The sequence below is a fragment of the Rutidosis leptorrhynchoides genome, chromosome 2 (genome assembly GCF_046630445.1).
Source record: "Rutidosis leptorrhynchoides isolate AG116_Rl617_1_P2 chromosome 2, CSIRO_AGI_Rlap_v1, whole genome shotgun sequence".
NCBI classification, from domain to species: Eukaryota; Viridiplantae; Streptophyta; class Magnoliopsida; order Asterales; family Asteraceae; genus Rutidosis; species Rutidosis leptorrhynchoides.
Genome location: NC_092334.1, coordinates 521,296,438 through 521,319,951, shown reverse-complemented (window position 1 = coordinate 521,319,951; position 23,514 = coordinate 521,296,438). Strand labels below are relative to the sequence as shown.

General features: G+C 33.7%; 1 protein-coding gene across 2 annotated transcripts; it reads right to left on the bottom strand.

The window, feature by feature from the left end:
* Positions 1–9,755: 9,755 nt before the first annotated feature.
* Positions 9,756–18,470, bottom strand: LOC139892887 (probable E3 ubiquitin-protein ligase ARI8). Of its 2 annotated transcripts, none has more exons than XM_071876011.1 (15): positions 18,028–18,470; positions 16,495–16,619; positions 14,988–15,090; positions 14,434–14,524; positions 14,084–14,256; positions 13,782–13,886; positions 13,316–13,404; positions 12,859–12,966; positions 12,400–12,490; positions 12,152–12,241; positions 11,994–12,041; positions 10,962–11,033; positions 10,759–10,858; positions 10,549–10,675; positions 9,756–10,451 (listed from the first exon to the last, which is right to left on the bottom strand). In XM_071876011.1, exons 1-15 carry the CDS (start codon positions 18,190–18,192, stop codon positions 10,175–10,177), a joined length of 1,764 nt encoding a protein of 587 aa, XP_071732112.1. In that variant the 5' UTR covers positions 18,193–18,470; the 3' UTR covers positions 9,756–10,174. The 2 variants fall into 2 exon arrangements, with proteins under 2 accessions (XP_071732112.1, XP_071732111.1); XM_071876010.1 differs by having other exon boundaries at positions 9,757–10,451; positions 14,434–14,542.
* Between the last annotated feature and the right edge of the window lie 5,044 nt (positions 18,471–23,514).

Genomic DNA, 23,514 nt, shown 5'->3' with positions numbered 1-23,514 from the left:
TTCTAGCACACATCGAGGAAGTTAAACCTGAAGAAAAGAACATCAGTGATGTTCCCGTCGCAAAAGAATTTTCCGATGTATTTCTGAAAGAATTACCGGGATTACCCCCACATCGATCCATTGAATTTCAAATAGACCTTGTACCAGGAGCTGCACCAATAGCTCGTGCTCCATACAGACTCGCACCCAGCGAAATTAAAGAATTACAAAGTCAGTTACAGGAACTTTTAGAGCGTGGTTTCATTCAACCAAGCACATCACCATGGGGAGCTCCTGTTTTGTTTGTCAAGAAGAAAGATGGTACATTCAGGTTGTGTATCAACTACCGAGAGTTGAACAAACTTACCATCAAGAACCGCTACCCACTACCGAGAATCGACGACTTATTTGATCAACTACAAGGCTCGTCTATTTATTCGAAGATCGATTTACGTTCTGGATATCATCAAATGCGGGTGAAGGAGGATGATATTCCAAAGATTGCTTTTAGGATGCGTTACGGTCATTACGAGTTTATGGTTATGCCGTTTGGATTGACTAACGCACCAGCTGTGTTCATGGACCTAATGAACCGAGTGTGTGGGCCATATCTTGACAAGTTTATCATTGTTTTCATCGATGACATACTTATTTACTCGAAGAATGATCAAGAGCACAAAGAACATTTGAGAAAAGTGCTAGAGTTGTTGAGAAAAGAAAAACTGTACGCTAAGTTTTCAAAGTGTGCATTTTGGTTGGAAGTAGTTCAATTCCTCGGTCATGTAGTGAACAAAGAAGGTATTCAGGTTGATCCAGCAAAGATTGAAACCGTTGAAAAGTGGAAAACCCCGAAAACTCCAAAACACATACGCCAATTTTTAGGGCTAGCTGGTTATTACAGGAGATTCATCCAAGATTTTTCTAAAATAGCAAAACCCTTGACTGCATTAACGCATAAAGAGAGGAAATTTGAATGGAAGGATGAACAAGAAAAAGCGTTTCAATTGTTGAAGAAAAAGTTAACTACGGCACCTATATTGTCATTACCTGAAGGGAATGATGATTTTGTGATATATTGTGACGCCTCAAAGCAAGGTCTCGGTTGTGTATTAATGCAACGAATGAAAGTAATTGCTTATGTGTCTAGACAATTGAAGATTCACGAGCAGAATTATACGACGCATGATTTGGAATTAGGCGCGGTTGTTTTTGCATTAAAGACTTGGAGGCACTACTTATATGAGGTCAAAAGTATTATATATACCGACCACAAAAGTCTTCAACACATATTTAATCAGAAACAACTGAACATGAGGCAACGCAGATGGATTGAATTATTGAATGATTATGACTTTGAGATTCGTTACCACCCAGGGAAGGCAAATGTGGTAGCCGACGCCTTGAGCAGAAAGGACAGAGAACCCATTCGTGTAAAATCTATGAATATAATGATTCACACTAACCTTACTACTCAAATAAAGGAGGCGCAACAAGGAGTTTTAAAAGAGAGAAACTTAAAGGATGAAATACCCAAAGGATCGGAGAAGCATCTTAATATTCGGGAAGATGGAACCCGGTATAGGGCTGAAAGAATTTGGGTACCAAAATTTAGAGATATGAGAGAAATGGTACTTAGAGAAGCTCATAAAACCAGATACTCAATACATCTTGGAATGGGGAAGATGTACAAGGATCTCAAGAAACATTTTGGGTGGCCATGTATGAAAGCCGATGTTGCTAAATACGTAGGGGAATGTTTGACGTGTTCTAAGGTCAAAGCAGAGCATCAGAAACCATCAGGTCTACTTCAACAACCTGAAATCCCAGAATGGAAATGGAAAAACATTACCATGGATTTCATCACTAAATTGCCAAGGACTGCAAGTGGTTTTGATACTATTTGGGTAATAGTTGATCGTCTCACCAAATCAGCACACTTCCTGCCAATAAGAGAAGATGACAAGATGGAGAAGTTAGCACGACTGTATTTGAAGGAAGTCGTCTCCAGACATGGAATACCAATCTCTAGTATCTCTGATAGGGATGACAGATTTATTTCAAGATTCTGGCAGACATTACAGCAAGCATTAGGAACTCGTCTAGACATGAGTACTGCCTATCATCCACAAACTGATTGGCAGAGCGAAAGGACGATACAAATGCTTGAAGACATGCTAAGAGCATGTGTTATTGATTTCGGAAATAGTTGGGATCGATATCTACCGTTAGCAGAATTTTCCTACAACAACAGCTACCATTCAAGCATTGAAATGGCGCCGTTTGAAGCACTTTATGGTAGAAAGTGCAGGTCTCCGATTTTTTGGAGTGAAGTGGGGGATAGACAGATTGCGGGTCCGTAGATAATACAAGAAACTACCGAGAAGATTATCCAAATTCAACAACGGTTGAAAACCGCCCAAAGTCGACAAAAGAGCTACGCCGACATTAAAAGAAAAGATATAGAATTTGAAATTGGAGAGATGGCATGCTTAAGGTTGCACCTTGGAGAGGCTTTGTTCGATTTGGTAAACGAGGGAAATTAAATCCAAGGTATATAGGACCATTCAAGATTATTGATCGTGTCAGACCATTAGCTTACCGAATTGAATTACCACAACAACTCGCGGCTGTACATAACACTTTCCACGTCTCAATTTTGAAGAAATGTTTTGCTAAAGAAGATCTAACTATTCCGTTAGACGAAATCCAAATCAACGAAAAACTTCAATTCGTCGAAGAACCCGTCGAAATAATGGATCGTGAAGTTAAAAGACTTAAGCAAAAAAGATACCAATTGTTAAAGTTCGATGGAATGCTCGTAGAGGACCCGAGTTCACCTGGGAATGAGAAGATCAGATGAAGAAGAAATACCGACACTTATTTTCAGAAGATACGTCAACACCTCCAACTGCTTAAAATTTCGGGACGAAATTAATTTAATGGGTAGGTACTGTAGTGACCCGAACTTTTCCATGTTTATATATATTAAATAAAATTGTTATTTACATGATTAAGTGTTTCCAACATGTTAAGCAATCAAACTTGTTAAGACTTGATTAATTGAAATAGGTTTCATATAGACAATTGACCACCCAAGTTGACCGGTGATTCACGAACGTTAAAACTTGTAAAAACTATATGATGACATATATATGATTATATATATAGTTAACATGATATTATGATAAGTAAGTATCTCATTAGGTATTTTAACAATGAGTTATATACATAAAATTGAGTTTATTGAATTAAGAAACTCGAAACGATATATATAACGATTATCGTTATAACAACGTCTTACTAAATACATATGAATTATATTAAGATATTGATACGCTATGTTTAATCATGATAAATGATAAGTAAACATGTCATTAAGTGTATTAACAATGAACTACATGTAAAAATAAGACTACTAACTTAGTGATTTCGAAACGAGACATATATGTAACGATTATCGTTGTAACAACATTTAACTGTATATATATCATACTAAGATATATTAATATATCATAATATCATGATAATGTAATAATTTAACATCTCATTATATATAATAAAGATTGGGTTAACAACATTTAACATGATCGTTAACTTAAAGGTTTCAAATCAACATTTACATGTAACGACTAACGATGACTTAACGACTCAGTTAAAATGTATATACATGTAGTGTTTTAATATGTATTCATACACTTTTGAAAGACTTCAAGAGAGTTATCAAAATACTTCTACTTAACAAAAATGCTTACAATTACATCCTCGTTCAGTTTCATCAACAATTCTACTCGTATGCACCCGTATTCGTACTCGTACAATACACAGCTTTTAGATGTATGTACTATTGGTATATACACTCCAATGATCAGCTCTTAGCAGCCCATGTGAGTCACCTAACACATGTGGGAATCATCATTTGGCAACTAGCATGAAATATCTCATAAAATTACAAAAATATTAGTAATCATTCATGACTTATTTACATTTAAACAAAATTACACATCCATTATATCTAATCCATATACCAACGACCAAAAACCCCTAAAAACACTTTCATTCTTCAATTTTCTTCATCTAATTGATCTCTCTCAAGTTCTATCTTCAAGTTCTAAGTGATCTTCATAAATTCTATAAGTTCTAGTTTCATAAAATCAAGAATACTTCAAAGTTTGCTAGCTTACTTCCAATCTTGTAAAGTGATCATCCAACCTCAAGAAATCTTTCTTATTTATAGTAAGATATCTTTCTAATACAAGGTAATACTCATATTCAAACTTTGATTCAATTTCTATAACTATAACAATCTTATTTCGAGTGGAAATCTTACTTGAACTTGTTTTCGTGTCATGATTCTGCTTCAAGAACTTTCAAGCCATCCAAGGATCCTTTGAAGCTAGATCTATTTTTCTCATTTCTAGTAGGTTTATCCACAAAACCTGAGGTAGTAATGATGTTCATAACATCATTCGATTCATATATATAAAACTACCTTATTCGAAGGTTTAAACTTGAAATCACTAGAACATAGTTTAGTTAATTCTAAACTTGTTCGCAAACAAAAGTTAATCCTTCTAACTTGACTTTTAAAATCAACTAAACACATGTTCTATATCTATATGATATGCTTACCTAATGATTTAAAACCTGAAAACATGAAAAAACACCGTAAAACCGGATATACGCCGTCGTAGTAACACCGCGGGCTGCTTTGGGTTTGATAATTAAAAACTATGATAAACTTCGATTTAAAAGTTGTTCTTCTGAGAAAATGATTTTTCTTATGAACATGAAACTATATTCAAAAATCATGGTTAAACTCAAAGTGGAAGTATGTTTTTCAAAATGGTCATCAAGACGTCGTTCTTTCGACTGAAATGACTACCTCTTACAAAAACGACTTGTAACTTATATTTTCGACTATAAACCTATACTTTTTCTGTTTAGATTCATAAAATAGAGTTCAATATGAAACCATAGCAATTTGATTCACTCAAAACGGATTTAAAACGAAGAAGTTATGGGTAAAACAAGATTGGATATTTTTTTGATTGTTATAGCTACGGGAAATATTGTAACAATTCTATACAAATCATATCCTAGCTAACTTATATTGTATTATACATGTATTCTAATATATTATGTAATCTTGGGATATCATAGACACGTATGCAAATGTTTTGACATATCATATCGACCCATGTATATATATTATTTGGAACAACCATAGACACTCTATATGCAGTAATGTTGGAGTTAGCTATACAGGGTTGAGGTTGATTCTAAAAATATATATATATACTTTGAGTTGTGATCTAGCCTGAGACGTGTATACACTGGGTCGTGGATTGATTCAAGATAATATATATCGATTTATTTCTGTACATCTAACTGTGGACAACTAGTTGTAGGTTACTAACGAGGACAGCTGACTTAATAAACTTAAAACAGTAAAACGTATTAAAAATGTTGTAAATATATTTTGAACATACTTTGATATATATGTACATATTTATTATAGGTTCGTGAATCGACCAGTGACCAAGTCTTACTTTCCGACGAAGTAAAAATCTGTGAAAGTGAGTTATAGTCCCACTTTTAAAATTTAATATTTTGGGATGAGAATACATGCAGTTTTATAAATATTTTACGAAATAGACACAAGTAAATGAAACTACATTATATGGGTGAATGATCGAAGCTGAATATGCCCCTTTTGCTTGGTAACCTAAGAATTAGTAAACCGATCTACTAATTGACGCGAATCCTAAAGATAGATCTATTGGGCCTAACGAACCCCATTCAAAGTACCGGATGCTTTAGTACTTCGAATTCGTTTTTATCATGTCCGAAGGATTTCTCGGAATGATAGGGGATATTCTTATATGCATCTTGTTAATGTCGGTTACCAGGTGTTCACCATATGAATGATTTTTATCTCTATGTATGGGATGTATATTGAAATATGAAATCTTGTGGTCTATTATTATGATTTGATAATATATAGGTTAAACCTATAACTCACCAACATTTTTGTTGACGTTTTAAGCATGTTTATTCTCAGGTGATTATTAAGAGCTTCCGCTGTTGCATACTAAAATAAGGACAAGATTTGGAGTCCATGTTTGTATGATTTTATGTAAAAACTGCATTCAAGAAACTTAATTTTTTTGATGTAATATATTCTTATTGTAAACTATTATGTAATGGTCGTGTGTAAACGGTATATTTTAGATTATCATTATTTGATAATCTACGTATGGCTTTTTAAACCTTTATAGATAAAATAAAGGTTATGGTTGTTTTAAAAATGAATGCAGTCTTTGAAAAACGTCTCATATAGAGGTCAAAACCTCGCGACGAAATCAATTATTATGGAACGTTTATAATCAATATGAACGGGACATTTCAAATAGTTAGTTTTCAAATACCATTACCAAAACCATTATAATAACCATCATCATCAAGAATGCCTGTTGAAATAACATTAAGTCTCATATCCGGAACATGTTTTACATTATGCAAAACTAACTCCATTCCCGTGTCAAATTTCAAACAAACATCTCCAATACCAACGATCTTTGATAACCCAGAATTACCCATCCTAGCAAATCCATAGTCACCTGGAGTGTAAGATGAGAAGTGATCTCTACATATTGCAACATGACATGTAGCACCACTATCAACAATCCAACTCATGTCATCATGAGTAAGATTGATCATATCATAATCAATACAAACAAAGAACTCATCCGTGATAGCGTTAACTTCAACCTTATCATCATCACCACCATCACTTTTCTTTTGTTTATTCTTGTCATATGCATTTTTCTTCTCATTTTTTAACTGTGGACAATATCACTTTGTGTGCCCTTTTTCACGACAATGATAGCACTCAACATTAGAAAACTTTCTTTTTCTTGAGCTACTACGATTCTTGCCTCTTTTACCATGACCTCTACTATGACTTCTCCCTCGCATTTCTGTGACCAAGATATCTGACTGTGAAGAGGAACCTTGTGACTTTCTTCTCATCTCTTCATTCAAAATACTAACCTTAGCCAATTCCATGGTGATAATACCATTTGGTGCAGAGTTGGACAAAGATGTCCTAAAAATCTCCCAAGATTCGGGTAACGTACCAAGTAACCAGAGACCTTGAACCTCATCCTCAAACTTGATACCCATTCCTGCAAGCTGATTAATAATACACTGATATACATTTAGGTGATCTGTAATAGGAGTCTCATCATGATACTTTAAACCCATCAATTGTTTAATTAAGAACAACTTGTTATTCTCAGTCTTTCGTTCATATAACCGTTCAAGCTTTTTTCATAAGGCTTTAGCATCAGTCTCCCCAGTAATATGGTTCACTACATTATCATCAACCCACTGCCGAATATACCCACATACCTGTCTATGCAAAATTTTCCATTGAGCTTCAGACTTACCCTCAGGCATACTCTCAGTAAAAACAGGTAAATAATAATCTTTCACATAAAGAAGATCCTCCATTTTACCTTTCCAAACATGATAATTTGAACCATTTAAACTAACCATCTTACTTGTATTAGCTTCCATATTTCACACAAGTCAATCAAATAACCTTAAGCTCTAGATACCAATTTGATGGAAAAATAGTCACCACGGGCAATCTACAAAGCGGAAACAAACATCCGTTTGACAACCATTTCCCAACCCGTATGAAACCGTGAGGATGCTAACAAATAAGCTATACCAAATCCAACCCAAATCAGTCCCCAAATTAGTAGCAAATCAGCAAATAAATATAATCAAGCACACACAATACACACGAGACTTTTTACGTGGAAAACCTCTCAAAATCGAGAGTAAAAACCACGGGACTCGTAAGCCACTTAAATTCCACTATCATCAACAAAGAGAACAATACAATAGGTCTTCTCTAGATCATCTAGAGGTATACAACATCATCATACTCTTGAACTACAACAATCAACAAGTATATGAACAACCTAAAAGACAAAAGAGGAATTATCTCACCCAAAAATCTGCTCTCTGTTCCAGTAGCAAGAACACGACCTACAGACCTTATTAGACGAATTCAACGGTTGAAAATGTTGGCACTGATGTCAGGAAGACACAGCCCAAAAATTGTGAAGATTCAACGCTCGGATCTCCGGGGATCGAAGGTTCTCTGGCATGCTGTCACTGTAGACGGAAATGGGATTTTCACTCTTTTCTTGATCTCAATTCTCTCTTAATTGAGAAAGTAGCTGCACTTGTTTCAAATTAAAGATGCCCTCTGATGGTTGATCAAGTCAAACAACCAATTGGGCCTAATTTGTTGGGCTTGGGTTAACCACATAATTGAAAATCAAATAAAAAACTCAACAGTCAACAGTGACAAAATGTTCACAATAACACGTATGAAGATCGTATAGTGTGCACATTTCATTTATTTCGATACTCAACACTTTGAGGTACTTCCATGTTGATGGTTAGAGTACTTTCAGTATAAGTTTGCTTAGTGCAAGCCGTGAAAGAGCATATGCACCTATTAGATTGTTCCTAACACATGAAAAGTGTGAATAAAAACCTTCAGCTTTATTGTCAATTAAAGTACAAAAATACTTCTACCTGATAGTTAAAAGAGTTACATGTGAAGACCATGTATAAATAGAAACCTCGACGTTAGTGTTGAGGTAGTGCTTCCATATAATTTGTCAAGTATAATCTTTGTTTCTTAACTTCACGTTTCAAAGAAAGTACAATCTGTATCAACCGGTTAACGTTCCGTTTCAGTTAATCGTGTAATTCTTTGAGTTGAATCGATAAAAGAATCAAGTAAGACAATTACATACCTTGACTCACTCGATGACAATTCACGAAAATATTGTTTTTACCCCTTTACATATTTGTGTAGTTAGTTTAGACCAACACTATGTTAACATCAAACTCGTGCGTACACACGGGTAAGGAAGCTAGTTATCAGAGGCGCCTTCGAGCATAGGCAAGATAGGCAACCATCTTGGACCCAAAAATTTAGAAAGACCCAAAATTTTGAATATATAAATATTTTTCGTAATATATTTAATTAAATCAAATAAAAAGTTGCAATTAAAGTTAAAATACCTTGTTTTTAATACTTAAATACAATGTAATTAAATAAATAGATAAATTGGAGTATTATTTTTTTATGCGTAGTAGAAAAAGTCTAGGGCCTTTAAATTTTTGAGACGGCCCTGCTAGTTATTATATATATAGAGTACCGCATCTCTTAAAAAACGAACCATTAGAAGGATCAAGTTACTTACTAAGCTTTGTATAATACATATAAACATTTCATGAAGACAACTAAATTCAAAAATAACCCCCCCCCCCCCCCCCCCCCCCCCCCCCCCCCCCAACACACACACACACGAGTTGGTGCATAGTCCCCATTAAAAAAAAAAAAAAAAAAAAAAAAAAAAAAAAGGTCAACTGTAGTGTAATCAGCGGGACCATAAAAGGTAACGACTCATTTCCTTGGGTCAATTCAACAAGACAAAAAGTGAACTGCCTTTAAATCTGTCGCTCGACTCACTACCAGCACAAGAACAAGCTCAACCTTTACAAACGAACGATTCAAATAACATCGCAAATAACTGATAATGGCATGATCAAACTCTAGCCACCAAGTTACAAAAGCCCAAGTACAGTGACATCACTTGTGACCGTTTTCATCACGGCTGTGACCTATCAGTTCAAGAAGGTAAGCTTTCACGTGCGGGCCGTCACAGCTGGGAACAGAAAATGCCTGTGACAGAAACACGCAATTTTATATTCGCACTTATACAATATAAACATTACAACCTGATGTATTTTTCATTCATAAGGTAAGTCACAGCCATGATCACACCGAGCCCGACTCATTTGACTTGTTTCTTGATTTTACAAGCCCATTAAGGCCCCTCTATTTTGAACACTCACCTTCTACCAAATGTATAATTGTCTAAAAACGTTTGAATTGTACATTAAAATACACATCATGTTTGCTCGAGTAAGCAGAATACAATACAGTAGAAAATATATACATAACAGTAGTCAGAACGTACACGTAAACTCTTTCTTCTTGACCTCTACTATGTCTTTTTCATCTTTTTTTGTCTTGCATATGGCAGCATCTAACAAGCTATTAAAACCACGTCGACGGATATTACCCAACGTGATCTTCTCATCGACGATGCTGGCACATGTGACACATAGTGGCTGCTTTTACATTTGCATATGTACAATGTTCGCACGACCAGTGCCCAGAATCATCTATGCTTCTTGAACCACTTGATCTGGCAGTTGCTGTACTTCCTTTGTTCCTACTGCTTCGGCTCTTGCTGCTACCGGCTCCTAAACCCCGTGAGCCACCTGCTCGGCTGGTCCCACCATGGGCGTCGACATCCGAAAGACCGTTTTCTAGCGCCCTTACAAGATTTTCAAAGTAATTGCGGGTCACACTGTAGTCATACAAGTTGGAACAAGAAATCTGTCAGGATAAAACAGTTTGATAACTATAAACTTTATTTTAATTAGTAAAGTTTATAGAAAATTCACCTGGTAAGGCCGGCCAATTTCATACGGAACTCACTGAAGTCTTTTGAAGGACCTTCGACGTTTAGGTAAGTTTGAAGTTCCTTTTCTGCGCATTGATGAAGTCGCTCCAAACCAGATTCCGCCTCACCTGAAAAAAAAGTAAATATTCGGTATTAGTGCAACAATGATTTTCTGTTGTAAAATGGCGTTCAGGAGATGTGGAAAAAGAACCTTGCAAGTACTCAAAGAACTGCCTCTTGGCATGTTCATGCTCGGGTAAATAATAACCATAAGCATATGTCCACTTTAGTACCCGTCTACATTCAACTATCTGCAGATATCAGAAAATTATATTATATACATAATCATAAGGATAAAATAAAAATGGCTCATTTTTTATCCAAAAACAAACAAAAGAAGAAAGAATTCATTACCTGTAGCCAGGCTTCTGTTATAAACTTGAGCTGTGATTCAGGCTGGCGCTGCTTGTCACTCAGCTTCTCGAGCTACAAGGGGAAAAAATCCTTATTATGTAGTTGGATACTCATTTAAGATATCCAAGAAAGACACTCAAGTGATTCACGTATTAATGGGTTGATTCGGGGTTTTTTACTTTATAAGCTCAGAGAAAAAAAAAAAAATAGCTTTAGAGGACAGGTCAAAGGGTTGAGCATCACCCAAAGTAAATTGTAAATGCATAAAGCCTCTTAAATCATATATATCATTTAAAACTAAACTATAACTATGACGTAATTTCTCAGGGATTGTCTAACCATGTGTCCTAAGGGCATATGATAAGACCGTTATTACATTTTTAAAATTTTAACGTTAACAATTGCTACACATAATTGTTCCTAATCTACCCTTTATCTAATTCCACTCAATTAATGTTCAACAAATTCAAATAAAGGGTAAAAAGGACAATCAAAAAAGGAACACATTTTATTTGGGATTATTGTTAAGATTTGAATCTACGATGTAATAATGTTCTTATCATATGCCCTAGGGCACACATTAGACATCGTTGGAAAACTAGCTAATTATATATGAAAACGATCAACTTTTACACAGCCCACCCATGTTGCAACATCTAGACTGTGGTTATCAGTGGTGTCAGGATAACTACCTTAGTAACCTTACGTTGTATGTAATGCATTATCCACCACACCAGCAATTAGTGTAATTGTCATTTTCTCTTTTTTTAAACCTAATTTTCTGAGATTTTGACATATAAAACACATCTAATAATCTAATACATGTAAATAACTAAGAACTTCAAGGGTCTCTAAGTTAAAGCGAGTACTAGTACATACGATGGATTTTGAAGGTTTAAAAAGATACATCTATACTAACAATAACAAGTGAAAGGTCTATATGATAAAATAGGAAAAATGAGGTGGGGCAGATAGTTAATTTTACTAGAGTTATAAATGAAAAGTAAAGTAGTCGTATAGATTCTTCCATACATGTATGTTTTGCATTTGCTGAAGGTCTGCCAGGGCCTTTTGTCTGGACTGCAACATAGAAAATAGAAGATTTTTATGAAGGGAAGCGTTAGTAACTTAAGATTAATAAATCACATAAGAGATTCTTATCCAGATAGAACAAAACAAATAAAGCTCACCGATTGGTTTGTAGCCCATCTTTCATAATAATGAGTGTATCTTTCTAAAGAGTTCTTTGCCATCTCTCGTCGCTTTTCCGTGTCATCATACTGTACGCAACAAAAATATGAAGCAAATAAGAAAAGTTGGGCCCACAAATATGTTACATATATGATTAAAGCTAGATATTTGTATTGCAAATTTGCAACAATGGTAAAAACAATTGATTCCCTGTGTAAAATACTTCTTGGATGTAATATTAGCTTACCGCTCCCTCTTGTTTTGCTGCTTCGTAACGGTTGCATGCATAAAAACCTCCTGTTCTTTCACCGTGATCAGACCATGGACCAAGGCAAAGCCTAAAAAAACCATATTTCACATGTTTTAGTACAATAAATTTATGTTTATATTTATATTTAAATTTATATTTATATGTATATTTATATTTAAATTTATATTTATATTATATTATATTGAAAGGATTTAGCAGCAGACTGCAAGCAGCAAAGATACATTGCACCCTTTTGGCTCGTATCTTTTTCAGCTAATACTTATGATATTACCCATTGGTTAAGAAATAAGGAAACACAAGTCGAACCAACAGTTATGTAAGCATTTGAAACCAACAAAATTGTTTTATGAAAAAAAATATCAGCCATTTCCAACACATCAGGATACATGCTACACGTTAAATTGTACATTATTACATTATATGAATTAAACTTACCAGCAGAACTCAAATTTGCAAGGTGGTGTACACGTAATATGCATACATCCTTGGTTCTTCTCAATTGGCCGCTTGCATTTGGGACACGGTTTTGAATTAGCTAATATCCTGAAAATTTAATCAAGGGTAACTAATGACTTTATGTAGATAGCTATTGGTAAATACAGGTTGTAATAAATTTATTCCATATCTCATATTTGACAAACTGAATCCCAAACTTAATTTTAAATATTGTAGAATATAAATAAATAAGCTAAATATGCATGTCAAATTCTATCTTGGAATTCCACCTTCTATTCACAAGTAACAATACAACTTTCGAAAACAATTAAAAGTTGAGATACCAAAGAGGAAGCCAAAAATTCATTATTCATTGGCTTCCGCGAGTCTTATGCAATTGGTTCAATAATTATATATACATATGTGTGTGTGTGTGTGTGTGTGTATAACTAGATACCAGTTCATGTTTTCAGACTCTGCACTGTTCTTCATTATCCATTTTGACACGGTGTCACAATCAACTGGCCTGTGAGCTTCCTCGGTACACTGTTAATACAAGCCAACAGTAGTAAACATCTAATTTGGTATGTACAGTATATAAATAAATGATAACTCGATTCATTTACTGGCAAAATGCTTGATCTGGGTCATATTACCTCTAGGGGGTAAAAAATAAAATAAAACATAGCTACACCAGAAATGAGTCTAACAATTAGATTATCCTTGAAACATCATTTTATCACATTTGACACGCTGCTTAGAAGAAAATAAAAGTAAATGAACAAAAAATGTTTACGTGGACCCACCCTACCTCAACCACTACCCCAAATTACTCATTTTGACTTGTTACCCAAACCCACCACCTAAACATCTTGCCAATTCCAACAATGGGAGTACAATTAAATTTAACAAATGAGACGTACATTCCAGCAAAAGCTATAAGCGCAGCGACAGGTAACATCAAATGTTCCACCACCAACAATGAAGTCAACAGCGTAGTCACAACCAGGAGCGGGACACCATTTTGTCTGAAAATCAGAAACATAATCGTGGTGGTTACTAAAGACAAGTCCAAAAATTCTCTGACGAAAAATATTAAATATATGAATGGGGCTGTTATGATGTGCGTTTTGAAGTGACTATGACATTTATTAGTGAGAATCATACAACCAACTGTAAAAAAATAGGATGTTGACAACAAAAGGGCAAAATTCACATCATTTACCTTCCTGTTGTCTTCCACAAATGACCTAAGAAAGTAACGGTAATACTTCTCTTTATCATCACGTGGGGCCAAGGAAACAATCATGTCTTGACCAACGGCCGCACCGCAAGATGGATCAGGACATCGCAGCATCAAGCATCCCGGGCCATCATTGATGGCGGTTGTTATATATCCTGCATTCATTGGTTGCAGAATAATCATATATTTATGATGTATGCAAGTTACAACATACAGAGTTATAATAGTAAGGATAACCAAAAAAAAAAAAAAAAAAAACAATATTTAACATATGCATGTGTGTGTGTGTGTTTATAAAAGTTTATTTAGAAACTAGTTTATAACATACGAACCTTGCCAACATGTCACACAAAATGGGTGACCACAAGCAGCAGAACGCATACTGTCACTACGATATACTTCAAAGCAGATCCCACATGTCAACTGCCACAAACAAGTCAACTATACAAGCAGACAATTAAAAAAGAGTAAAGAAAAAATTTTAAAATAGGATATATTATGACAGGTGAAAAATTCGCCTCATCTGCTTGTGAACTGGTTGATTCATGTAATGTTTCATCTCAATGAATAAACCAGGTAATATCAAAAACGAAACTGGTCGAACAAGTTGAATGTTGCCCAAAGAGTATTTTAGATAAATGCACCCTCATAAAGTGTATCCTTGTATAGAATACCTTTGGAATGATAATCATTTTTGAGACCACATTTAACAGACTAACTACTTAGGCAAAACTTCAATTCGTACCTAATGAGTTCCACGTGTACAGAAACACAGTTTATTCTGCTACTAACCCATCCAATTTGTCACCTCTTACTTTATGCGGTTATAGAAAGAATGATTACGAGAAGCGGATGGCCCTCAAATAAAGTATAGAACTACACTTACCTCTTTAGCATTGGGTAGTGCACGTGGCTCCTCCAATAATCCAACAACCCTGCGAACCTTTTCTTCATCAGCAAACCATTCATCATTTACTTTGCTGACACTCCTGAAGGTTCAAATTTTATAGTTCATTCAGTACATCAAGATTGAGACAACATGCTGTTACCACATAGAAAATTGAAGACGATAAATAATGAATGTAACCTTATGCTACATGGTTTTTTTTTTGGGTAAGCAAGGAAACCCTCCTATGAACGAGCACATTGGCTCCCCCATAGAAGGTAAAACCTCGGGTAATCAAGCCCCCCGAGCGCGAGACCTGGTACCGGGTGAATTGCGCATTATGCGCACCCTCTTGTCACACTCCCTTTTTGAACAATTTGGCATAGCCAAGGATTGAACCCGGGTGGTGTGCTTCATTGGGCAACTCGGTGGCCACTCAGGCAAGCCTGAGTGGTTGTACTGATAAATAAGATATAAATCAGAGATGTAATACCCATGCACATCTTGTAGAGTTGGTAAAATGGGCACTTTGGGTAATAAGTCACACGGACAATTTTATTGTAATTGAAACAGGTGTTAGGTAGGGTTGATCCGCAAAAACTCTCTTGGCTGATCCTTTTAACCAAAGAATTTTTAATTATGTTAACAAACGTAGAGATCTAAGCTGATATACTGAAGTAAGATATCAATTATGGGACCGAAGTGCAGGTATAGTCCTTGTATGGGAAAATCAACCACAAATTCGAAAATGGGCTCCAAATTTTAGGGCCCATTTTGTGTCGGTGTTTTAATATATAGCCGTTAGTGACGCTGGCTAATAGAGAGAACAATCCCAGATTGGAGGTTGGAGCTCAACTGATTAAACAGTCATTCTAACATGCAACGGGTGTGGAATCTATCCCTTTGCCGACAATTTTTATACAATTCCACCATTTTTAATATATAATATTTGCATAATTAAAATATACCACCAACAATTGTGAAAAGCAAAAAAACACATTCTGTACACAAACAATGTAGTCCCTTTCTTTACTTGAAAAAGAAAGGAAAAAATAAAAAAACAAGACTTACTTAACAATCAATTCCTATTAAGTATGCTATTACTGATAGTGGCTTAATTTAACAGAATATAGTTCAAAGTATAACCAAATGTAATTCATAAAAATGAACTTTCATCATATAAACGCACCTAGAAAACAATCCTATTTATTATTTAATTGCTAAGAAAAAGTTATATTCAAATAATAGCTATATTGCAAGTGACTGTAAGCAATGGCACTTTAAAGGCAATGCTATAATGTTACATTTTAAACATATAACATAAACAATCTTCACAGCATTAACGAACTTTTCTAGATGTAGTTAAAACTTAAAAATTTAATGGCTAAGATTCACATAATGCTCCAAACATGATCTTGAAGTTACAGTTATAAGCAGGTGACAAAATTGCATAATGAAGATGGCTGTAGTGCATGGAAATAATAGAGATATATAAACAACAGATTACCAGTTATAATGGCGGAGTAATATGGCAGCTGCATTCTTTGAAATGGAAAGTATAGAAGATATCTTCAAGATATCGTTCTCTTGACGTTTACGGATATCAGCTTCACTCAAGATGCTATAGTTTTGCTGAAAAAGAAGTAACAAATACTTGAAGTATTGATTAATCTGATACACATATATACACTTGATGTAATACGTAAGTTTGAGTGAGAAGTAACCAAATGGTAAGAGACATATAACGTAACTAAAAATTAAAAAATGCAACACATTATAGACAATTGATGAAGTAGATACATCTTTAAGAATTTGAAACAAACAGAAACAATAAACCTTATCTTTTTACTATGAGCAAAAGCAACAAAGAAAATTATTTATGTTTCTGTAAACCTTTTTACCTTATCTTTCTACTCATATGAAACTATGTATCTACTAGCCACTAGTAAATTTGTGGCAATTTGAACTGACAAATTTGCATCTTAACTACATTTTATATCATATAGGCTACTATCAGGACAATGTTCACTAATATATCCCTAATTAGTTATTAATAACATGAGACTGGAAATAAAAGATTCCGGGATCAATATAAGACTTTCATACACGATAACCAACCTGAATCGACTGATTTATGAATCGTTAGTGGTATTTCATATTATAATTTGAAGTGTTGCTCTTCCTATTTCCAAAAACCAACTATCACCGATTGATGTTCAACTCAAACCATTATCCACACAAACACGTCAAAAGTTTTCTCTAGATTATTTTAGATAGGCGAAATTTTACAAGAAAGTTTGGCGAACTTGACAATAATATAGCATCCAAGACTCGGGACAAAATGTAAAAGTTTGATGAAAAACAAACCCACTATCAAAGAAATACGGAACCAAGCTTGCACCATATGACGTAGTTTTAGTGAATTGTGCATATAGTAAATTAACTATTCTCCACACCCTTCCATCGACTATTTCGTTGTTTCTATAATATGTAGTATCAAGTAAGAAAGTAGCTTTCCTATATCAACCCTGAAGTTAAAATTGTATGTCATTTGCCGTAAGCATCATTGGCTAAGAACTGCCATTTTCACCATAAATCCCAAAGCGACCAAAATTGTTCAATATTGTTCAATAAATAGTAAACTAACACATTTACCACTTTTCTAGTTCAGTAATCGAAACAAATATAAGTGACTATCCGAACTATCTTCACTACAAAGTTGCATCAAGTAATCATGAACCATAAGTCCCTTCATTTAATGTTAATTCACCTTCACAAACTTACAATTATAAGCAACAAAAATAAATTACAATGCTTATAATCTGATATTCATGTCACTAATTTAACAGCAAAATTCGTATCACATATACATACATATCATATTCCAAACCTAATATACTAAAATCTCGATCCATTTCGTACCTTCTATTTCCATTTCATTTCGTTTCATTCATAACGTAAAACACACATCATAACAATAATAACATCATACTCCATAGCTGAAACATTTACACTATTTCCTTCAGATAATCAACCGTACCTGATTACGATGCGAAGAGAGATCATCAGAATCATCAGACGCATTATCGAACTCGTAAACGTCTGCATCACCGTCATCGGAATCCATCACAGTCTCACCACTATAGAAATCATCATCAAGCGATTCAGCATCGTTAGCATCATGCATATCATCTTCTGAATCCATCGTCAATTTAAATTTACGTTTTATGTTTCAGCGCGCAATTAGAAACCCTAATTTGACCAATTTAATAATTTAACCTAAAATGAAAACTTAATTCAATCGCAAATTAAAATTGTTCAGATTTGAAAACCTAATTTAATCGGAACAAACACACAGTGTGAGTTTGAGCGTGGTATTGCTTAAAGTCTAATTTGGCCGGAGATTCCGATGATTGCGAGAGAAGGGGGAAAGAATATATACATACAGAGGTTTGTATGTATATATTTTCCTTTATCAAAGGATGTTAATGTTAATATTAATATTAACTATTAATATTAATATTAACTAGTGAAAGACATAGGTTACTTTAAATAGGGAGTAGTACCACTTGATAATTTGGTAACTAGTGTGAAACAATCAAGAAAAAATTACGTCATTGGTATACGTGATTTGTTTACAAAACACTCTAAACTTTTTTAAATAGTAGTACTTAAGTTTTGTTTAACTTGCGTGATTGATACTCATGATTAACTGTAGTCAAATTTTAATAGTTAACCAATCACATGTGCCACACATGTAAGAGTAGTATTGTCCGTTTAATAATTTAAATCTATAATTCATCTCAAATTATCCATTAGAGTTGACCCATTTATTAACATATAGAATAACAATTGTTGTTGTTGTAAATTCACTCCCCCTACATTTTGAATTTGATTTTGTTGCAAATTACCATTACTTGATAACCGTACAACCAAGAAACCTAAACTACCAACTGTAGAAACTAAATCTAATATGTAATCACAGAATATTTGCACTTCCACTTAATAATCACAGAATATTTGATACTCATTGGATGGCAATATCAGTTTTTTTTTTTTTTTAATTCTTGGACAACATACACAGGGAAGATTCAAAACACCTTTTTATTTGACTTATATTGATTCATCACATATATTACATAACTGTACATACATCTGTTTATAATTTTATATACATACATATCAACCATTGTGACTTTTGCCAATGGTTGTGACTCTTACCAATAACTATCAACATACAAGAAATAACTACCCATTTACACAACTGTCTTTTTGTACAGCATCTTATAAAACTTATAATCTAAGATTAATTTCGACACCAACACTTGATGACGATGATTGTGCATCCACTGAAGACCCATTTTTATTTTCCCTCAATTTCAAATTTTGTCTCCAAGATTTGTATTATTAATCATAAAAATTGAAACTTGATCGAAACATGTTGGTTTTTCATGCGGTTATACGTAATTTCATGTTATTTGTTGAAATTTAAAAGGGGTTTCAATTTATTGTTATGGATAAATGAAGATGATAGATGGAAGAACGCAATGGGAACAAAATTATTTCCAGTCTATTAAATTTTTAGTTTTAATTTCTTTTTCCTTTGAATAAAGTTAAAAAAAAGTCTGACAAAGTTATTGCAACAACCCATTAGTTCGACAATTAAAATGTTTTTAATTTTAATACTCCGTATATGGTTTTCGCCAAAAAAAAAAAAAGGTAACATTTGATAACTTTTAATTTTCTATAAATAATTTATCGACTAGTTATTAAATCGAAATTTATACACGTGTCATTTGAATTTTAAGCAAAAAAAAAAAAATGACATTTAGATTATAGTTGTATACACATTTTAAATGTCTTTTATAATTTGTGAATTATTGGTGTTCAATATTTGGTTTCAAACCGTTTAAATTGAAAAACATATCGAATTCAAATTTAAAAACAAACCGAGTCCAAACTGAAAAAAAATCGAACCGAAATTGAATTCGGTTTTTGGTTCGATATTCTAATATGACCAGAAAAAAATCCTCAAGTAAACCACTGAATCTGCTACTGGCCTAATTTTGAATAATTTACATATCCCCATAAATGTTCAAAGATGCTCGTTAGCATCCTCCTTTCGTGTTCCGTTAAATTGACACTAATTAGAAATCATATAGAGAAACTGCCCTTTAATCTCAAAATCATCTTGCACATTAGGTTTTGTAATTGCATGACCTTGACCGGCCCTTGTGGCCTTCATCAAACTATCAAAGCCTCCATCGTTTGATTCTCGTCACCCACCTCTTCTTCTATCTTAGTAATAAACTCATAATCTGAAATGTATAAGGGTAATGCAGCAAAACCCTCAAAAATCGACTGCTCTTCCTTAACCTTAGTGCGTGTCTGATAAATTCAAGCAGGCTCAGAAAACAGATTCACGACGTCTGATTTGTCAACACAATGTTTCATACACTTTCACCTAACCTGCAATCACAACACAGCAAACAAACGCGTCTATGGAAAACGAAAATAACATAAAGTAACTTTTGCAGGAAAGAAATCCTCACAAAAGGATCGAATAACTAAAAGATAACATAAAATCCTAATTAAAACCGCTCCCCGATAGCAGCGCCAAAAAGTAATTGATGTGTGAAATCTAACCTATAAAATTAACTAGCAAAATACTTAACAATTATCACACAAGTCAGACAACTAAATCCGACCAAATATAAATTAATAAGTAAAAGACCAGTTCGTTCCACAAAGAGCAATTAATTATGACTTTAAAAACTTAATATTATCCTGAGTAAATGGACAGTTTTGATTTGAAATTAATTATACTATAGTAGAATGTAATTAAACTAAACGAATAACCAGATGGGAGAAACGATGTTCACTTAAATGATTCACAATTAACGTAGATTGTATTCTACACTTAAAACCCGATTAAATATCTGATAAATATAGTTTAATCAACTTACTCGATTAACTCACATTAACCTCATTAAAAAGACTAAATTATAGGTTGGTTAGTTGAGATTAAATCTATATTAAACTTGCGTAGAATCCTAATTATAAATATCACCATATGCAATTACACGACTTTGATGTTAAATTACCATTCAATTTATCATCTACACGCATATGCAAGTGTCTAAATCACCAATTGTTAAAGCACAAGTTCAATTAACTCACATTAACTCAACAACATATGTAATTTGAATTAAAGTAACAAACAATCACAATAATGGTTCTTTTGATCAAACTTACATAATATAAATCTTGCTTGATTAAAATATTGAGATTCAATTTAGTTTTACTCACATAAAACCTAAAATATAATGATCACTCGAAATAATTTTACGATTATCTTGTTTAACAAAACATTAAATTACATAATAGACACATAAAAATAATCACTTGAATTTATATATGTATCAATCTAGATCACTAAGTGTTAAAACATAACAATGGTTATTTGATTGAACTCAATAAAATCAATCAATCCAAACATTATAATCCATAAAATAATACAATCCAATGATTAAAAGCTTCACATATAAGAACATACAAGGGATTTAGTCTAACATGTTCAAGCAATAATGAACAAAACAATCAGACATAAGAGAATTCATTATAATATCACTAGAATAATGCAAACAAAGAGTACCAATTGACAAAATTGAGTAAAGACTTGATCTTGATCTTGATGATGAATCCTTGAAAAACTCTTGAAACAACTCCAAAACCATTGAAATTCGTAATCCTAAAGCTGAAAATCGTCCTCTCAAAATTGACCATGCACTTCTTTATTTATAGAATTTTTCTGACTTGCTAGTTAATCCAGGACACGATGCGCCGCATCTTCCTTCCGTGTTCTGAACCCATGTGCCACATCCATAACGATGCGCTGCATCTCATATTTTATGTTATCGAATGTGTGTCTTAACATGTAACGATGCGCCGCATCCGAGAAGCATGCGCCACATCTGCTGCTGTTTTTGACTTCTCTCTCGTTTTAACATATTTGGACATGAATTCTTCACTTATATCAACAATATTGCTCTCATTTTAACGTTCTTCACTCAGGATCATCATTCTAATCAATTTACCATCATTTGTCTTCAAATTCCTTGTCAAATGAACCATATTAGGAACCGATAACATAGATAAAGTGTATATAAAAGGCGCATTATCATTTCTCCAAATCTTCGACTCACTAATTCGAGCTCATATCTAATAGTTAGAATCTGAAACTTTGTAGATAGATTCACGAGATGAATACTAACAGCTATGCGTTTTTAATTTTCGCCATAAGCTTGAATTTGAGAGATGCATCTACCATATGCACCTAATTTTTGAGAGAAATATGATAAACAAGTAATCTTTTAATAAAGTGTTGAATCATGCTGTATATATTGAATTGTTGTTGGTGTAATTTAACTTTAATATATAGTATACTTGCTTTTTCTCAAAGAAGATGGAATTGCATATTGCAAATAGACTTGATCGTGATACAGATTGAACTCAATATGTAGGCAGATTGAGTTCAATCTGCCCATAGATTGAGTTCAATCTGTGGGCAGGTTGAACTCAATATGTGCATCGTGAAAGAAAATATGAAAAAAAATTCAATCTATCCACAGACTGAAGCTCAGTATGTGGACAGACTGAAGAACAAGTGCATATGCGAGGTCCCTTAGGCCCTATTTGGCTTAAGGAATCCAATGGGACTCCGACGAAATAAAAATTGAATTTAGACACGCGTCGTGTATAAATTCAATTCAAATTCTGACGGAATTTCATTGGATTGCGTGAGTCAAACGGAGCATTAATTCTTTATGTATCCTCACCATATATATATATATATATATATATATATAGATATATATAGTGGTAGGATCAAGAGGGAATCAACCATTCGGGGGGAAACGGGGGGAAGCAAAAACTTTTTTTTTTCGTTTTTTGAAAAAACTTTGTTCACGAACATTATAGATGAGATGAAAATATGAACATTTAGTAGAGACACTTTGTGATAAATGTTTTAATTTTGGCAGGAAAACGCTCGAAGAAGTAATATATAACAATTATCGTGTTTTTCGAGCGTATTTTGAGGTTTTAGCTATTGGAGTTTAGATATTAGGGTTTAGATATTAGGGTTTATAGGGTTTAAATATTAGGGTTTAGAAATTTAGGCTTTAGGGTTTAGATTCAGGGTTTAGATTTAGGATTTAGATTGAGTTTTTAACACGAACGGTTTAGAGTTTAGGGTTTAGGGTTTGGTGTTTTGGGTTTATGAATAAACCCAAAATACCAAACCCTAAACCCTAAACCCTAAACCCTAAACTCTAAATCGGGCTAAATTTTACATCACAAAACATGGAAAAAAAAACGTTCATATTCTTCACGAACAATATTATCTTGAATTTTATTTTTGTCGATCGTTTTCCCGCCTAAATAATAACATTCATCACGAAGTGTCTCTTCTAAATGTTCATATTTTCGTGTGATCTTGATGCCGGTATTTTTTTTCTTCAAAAAA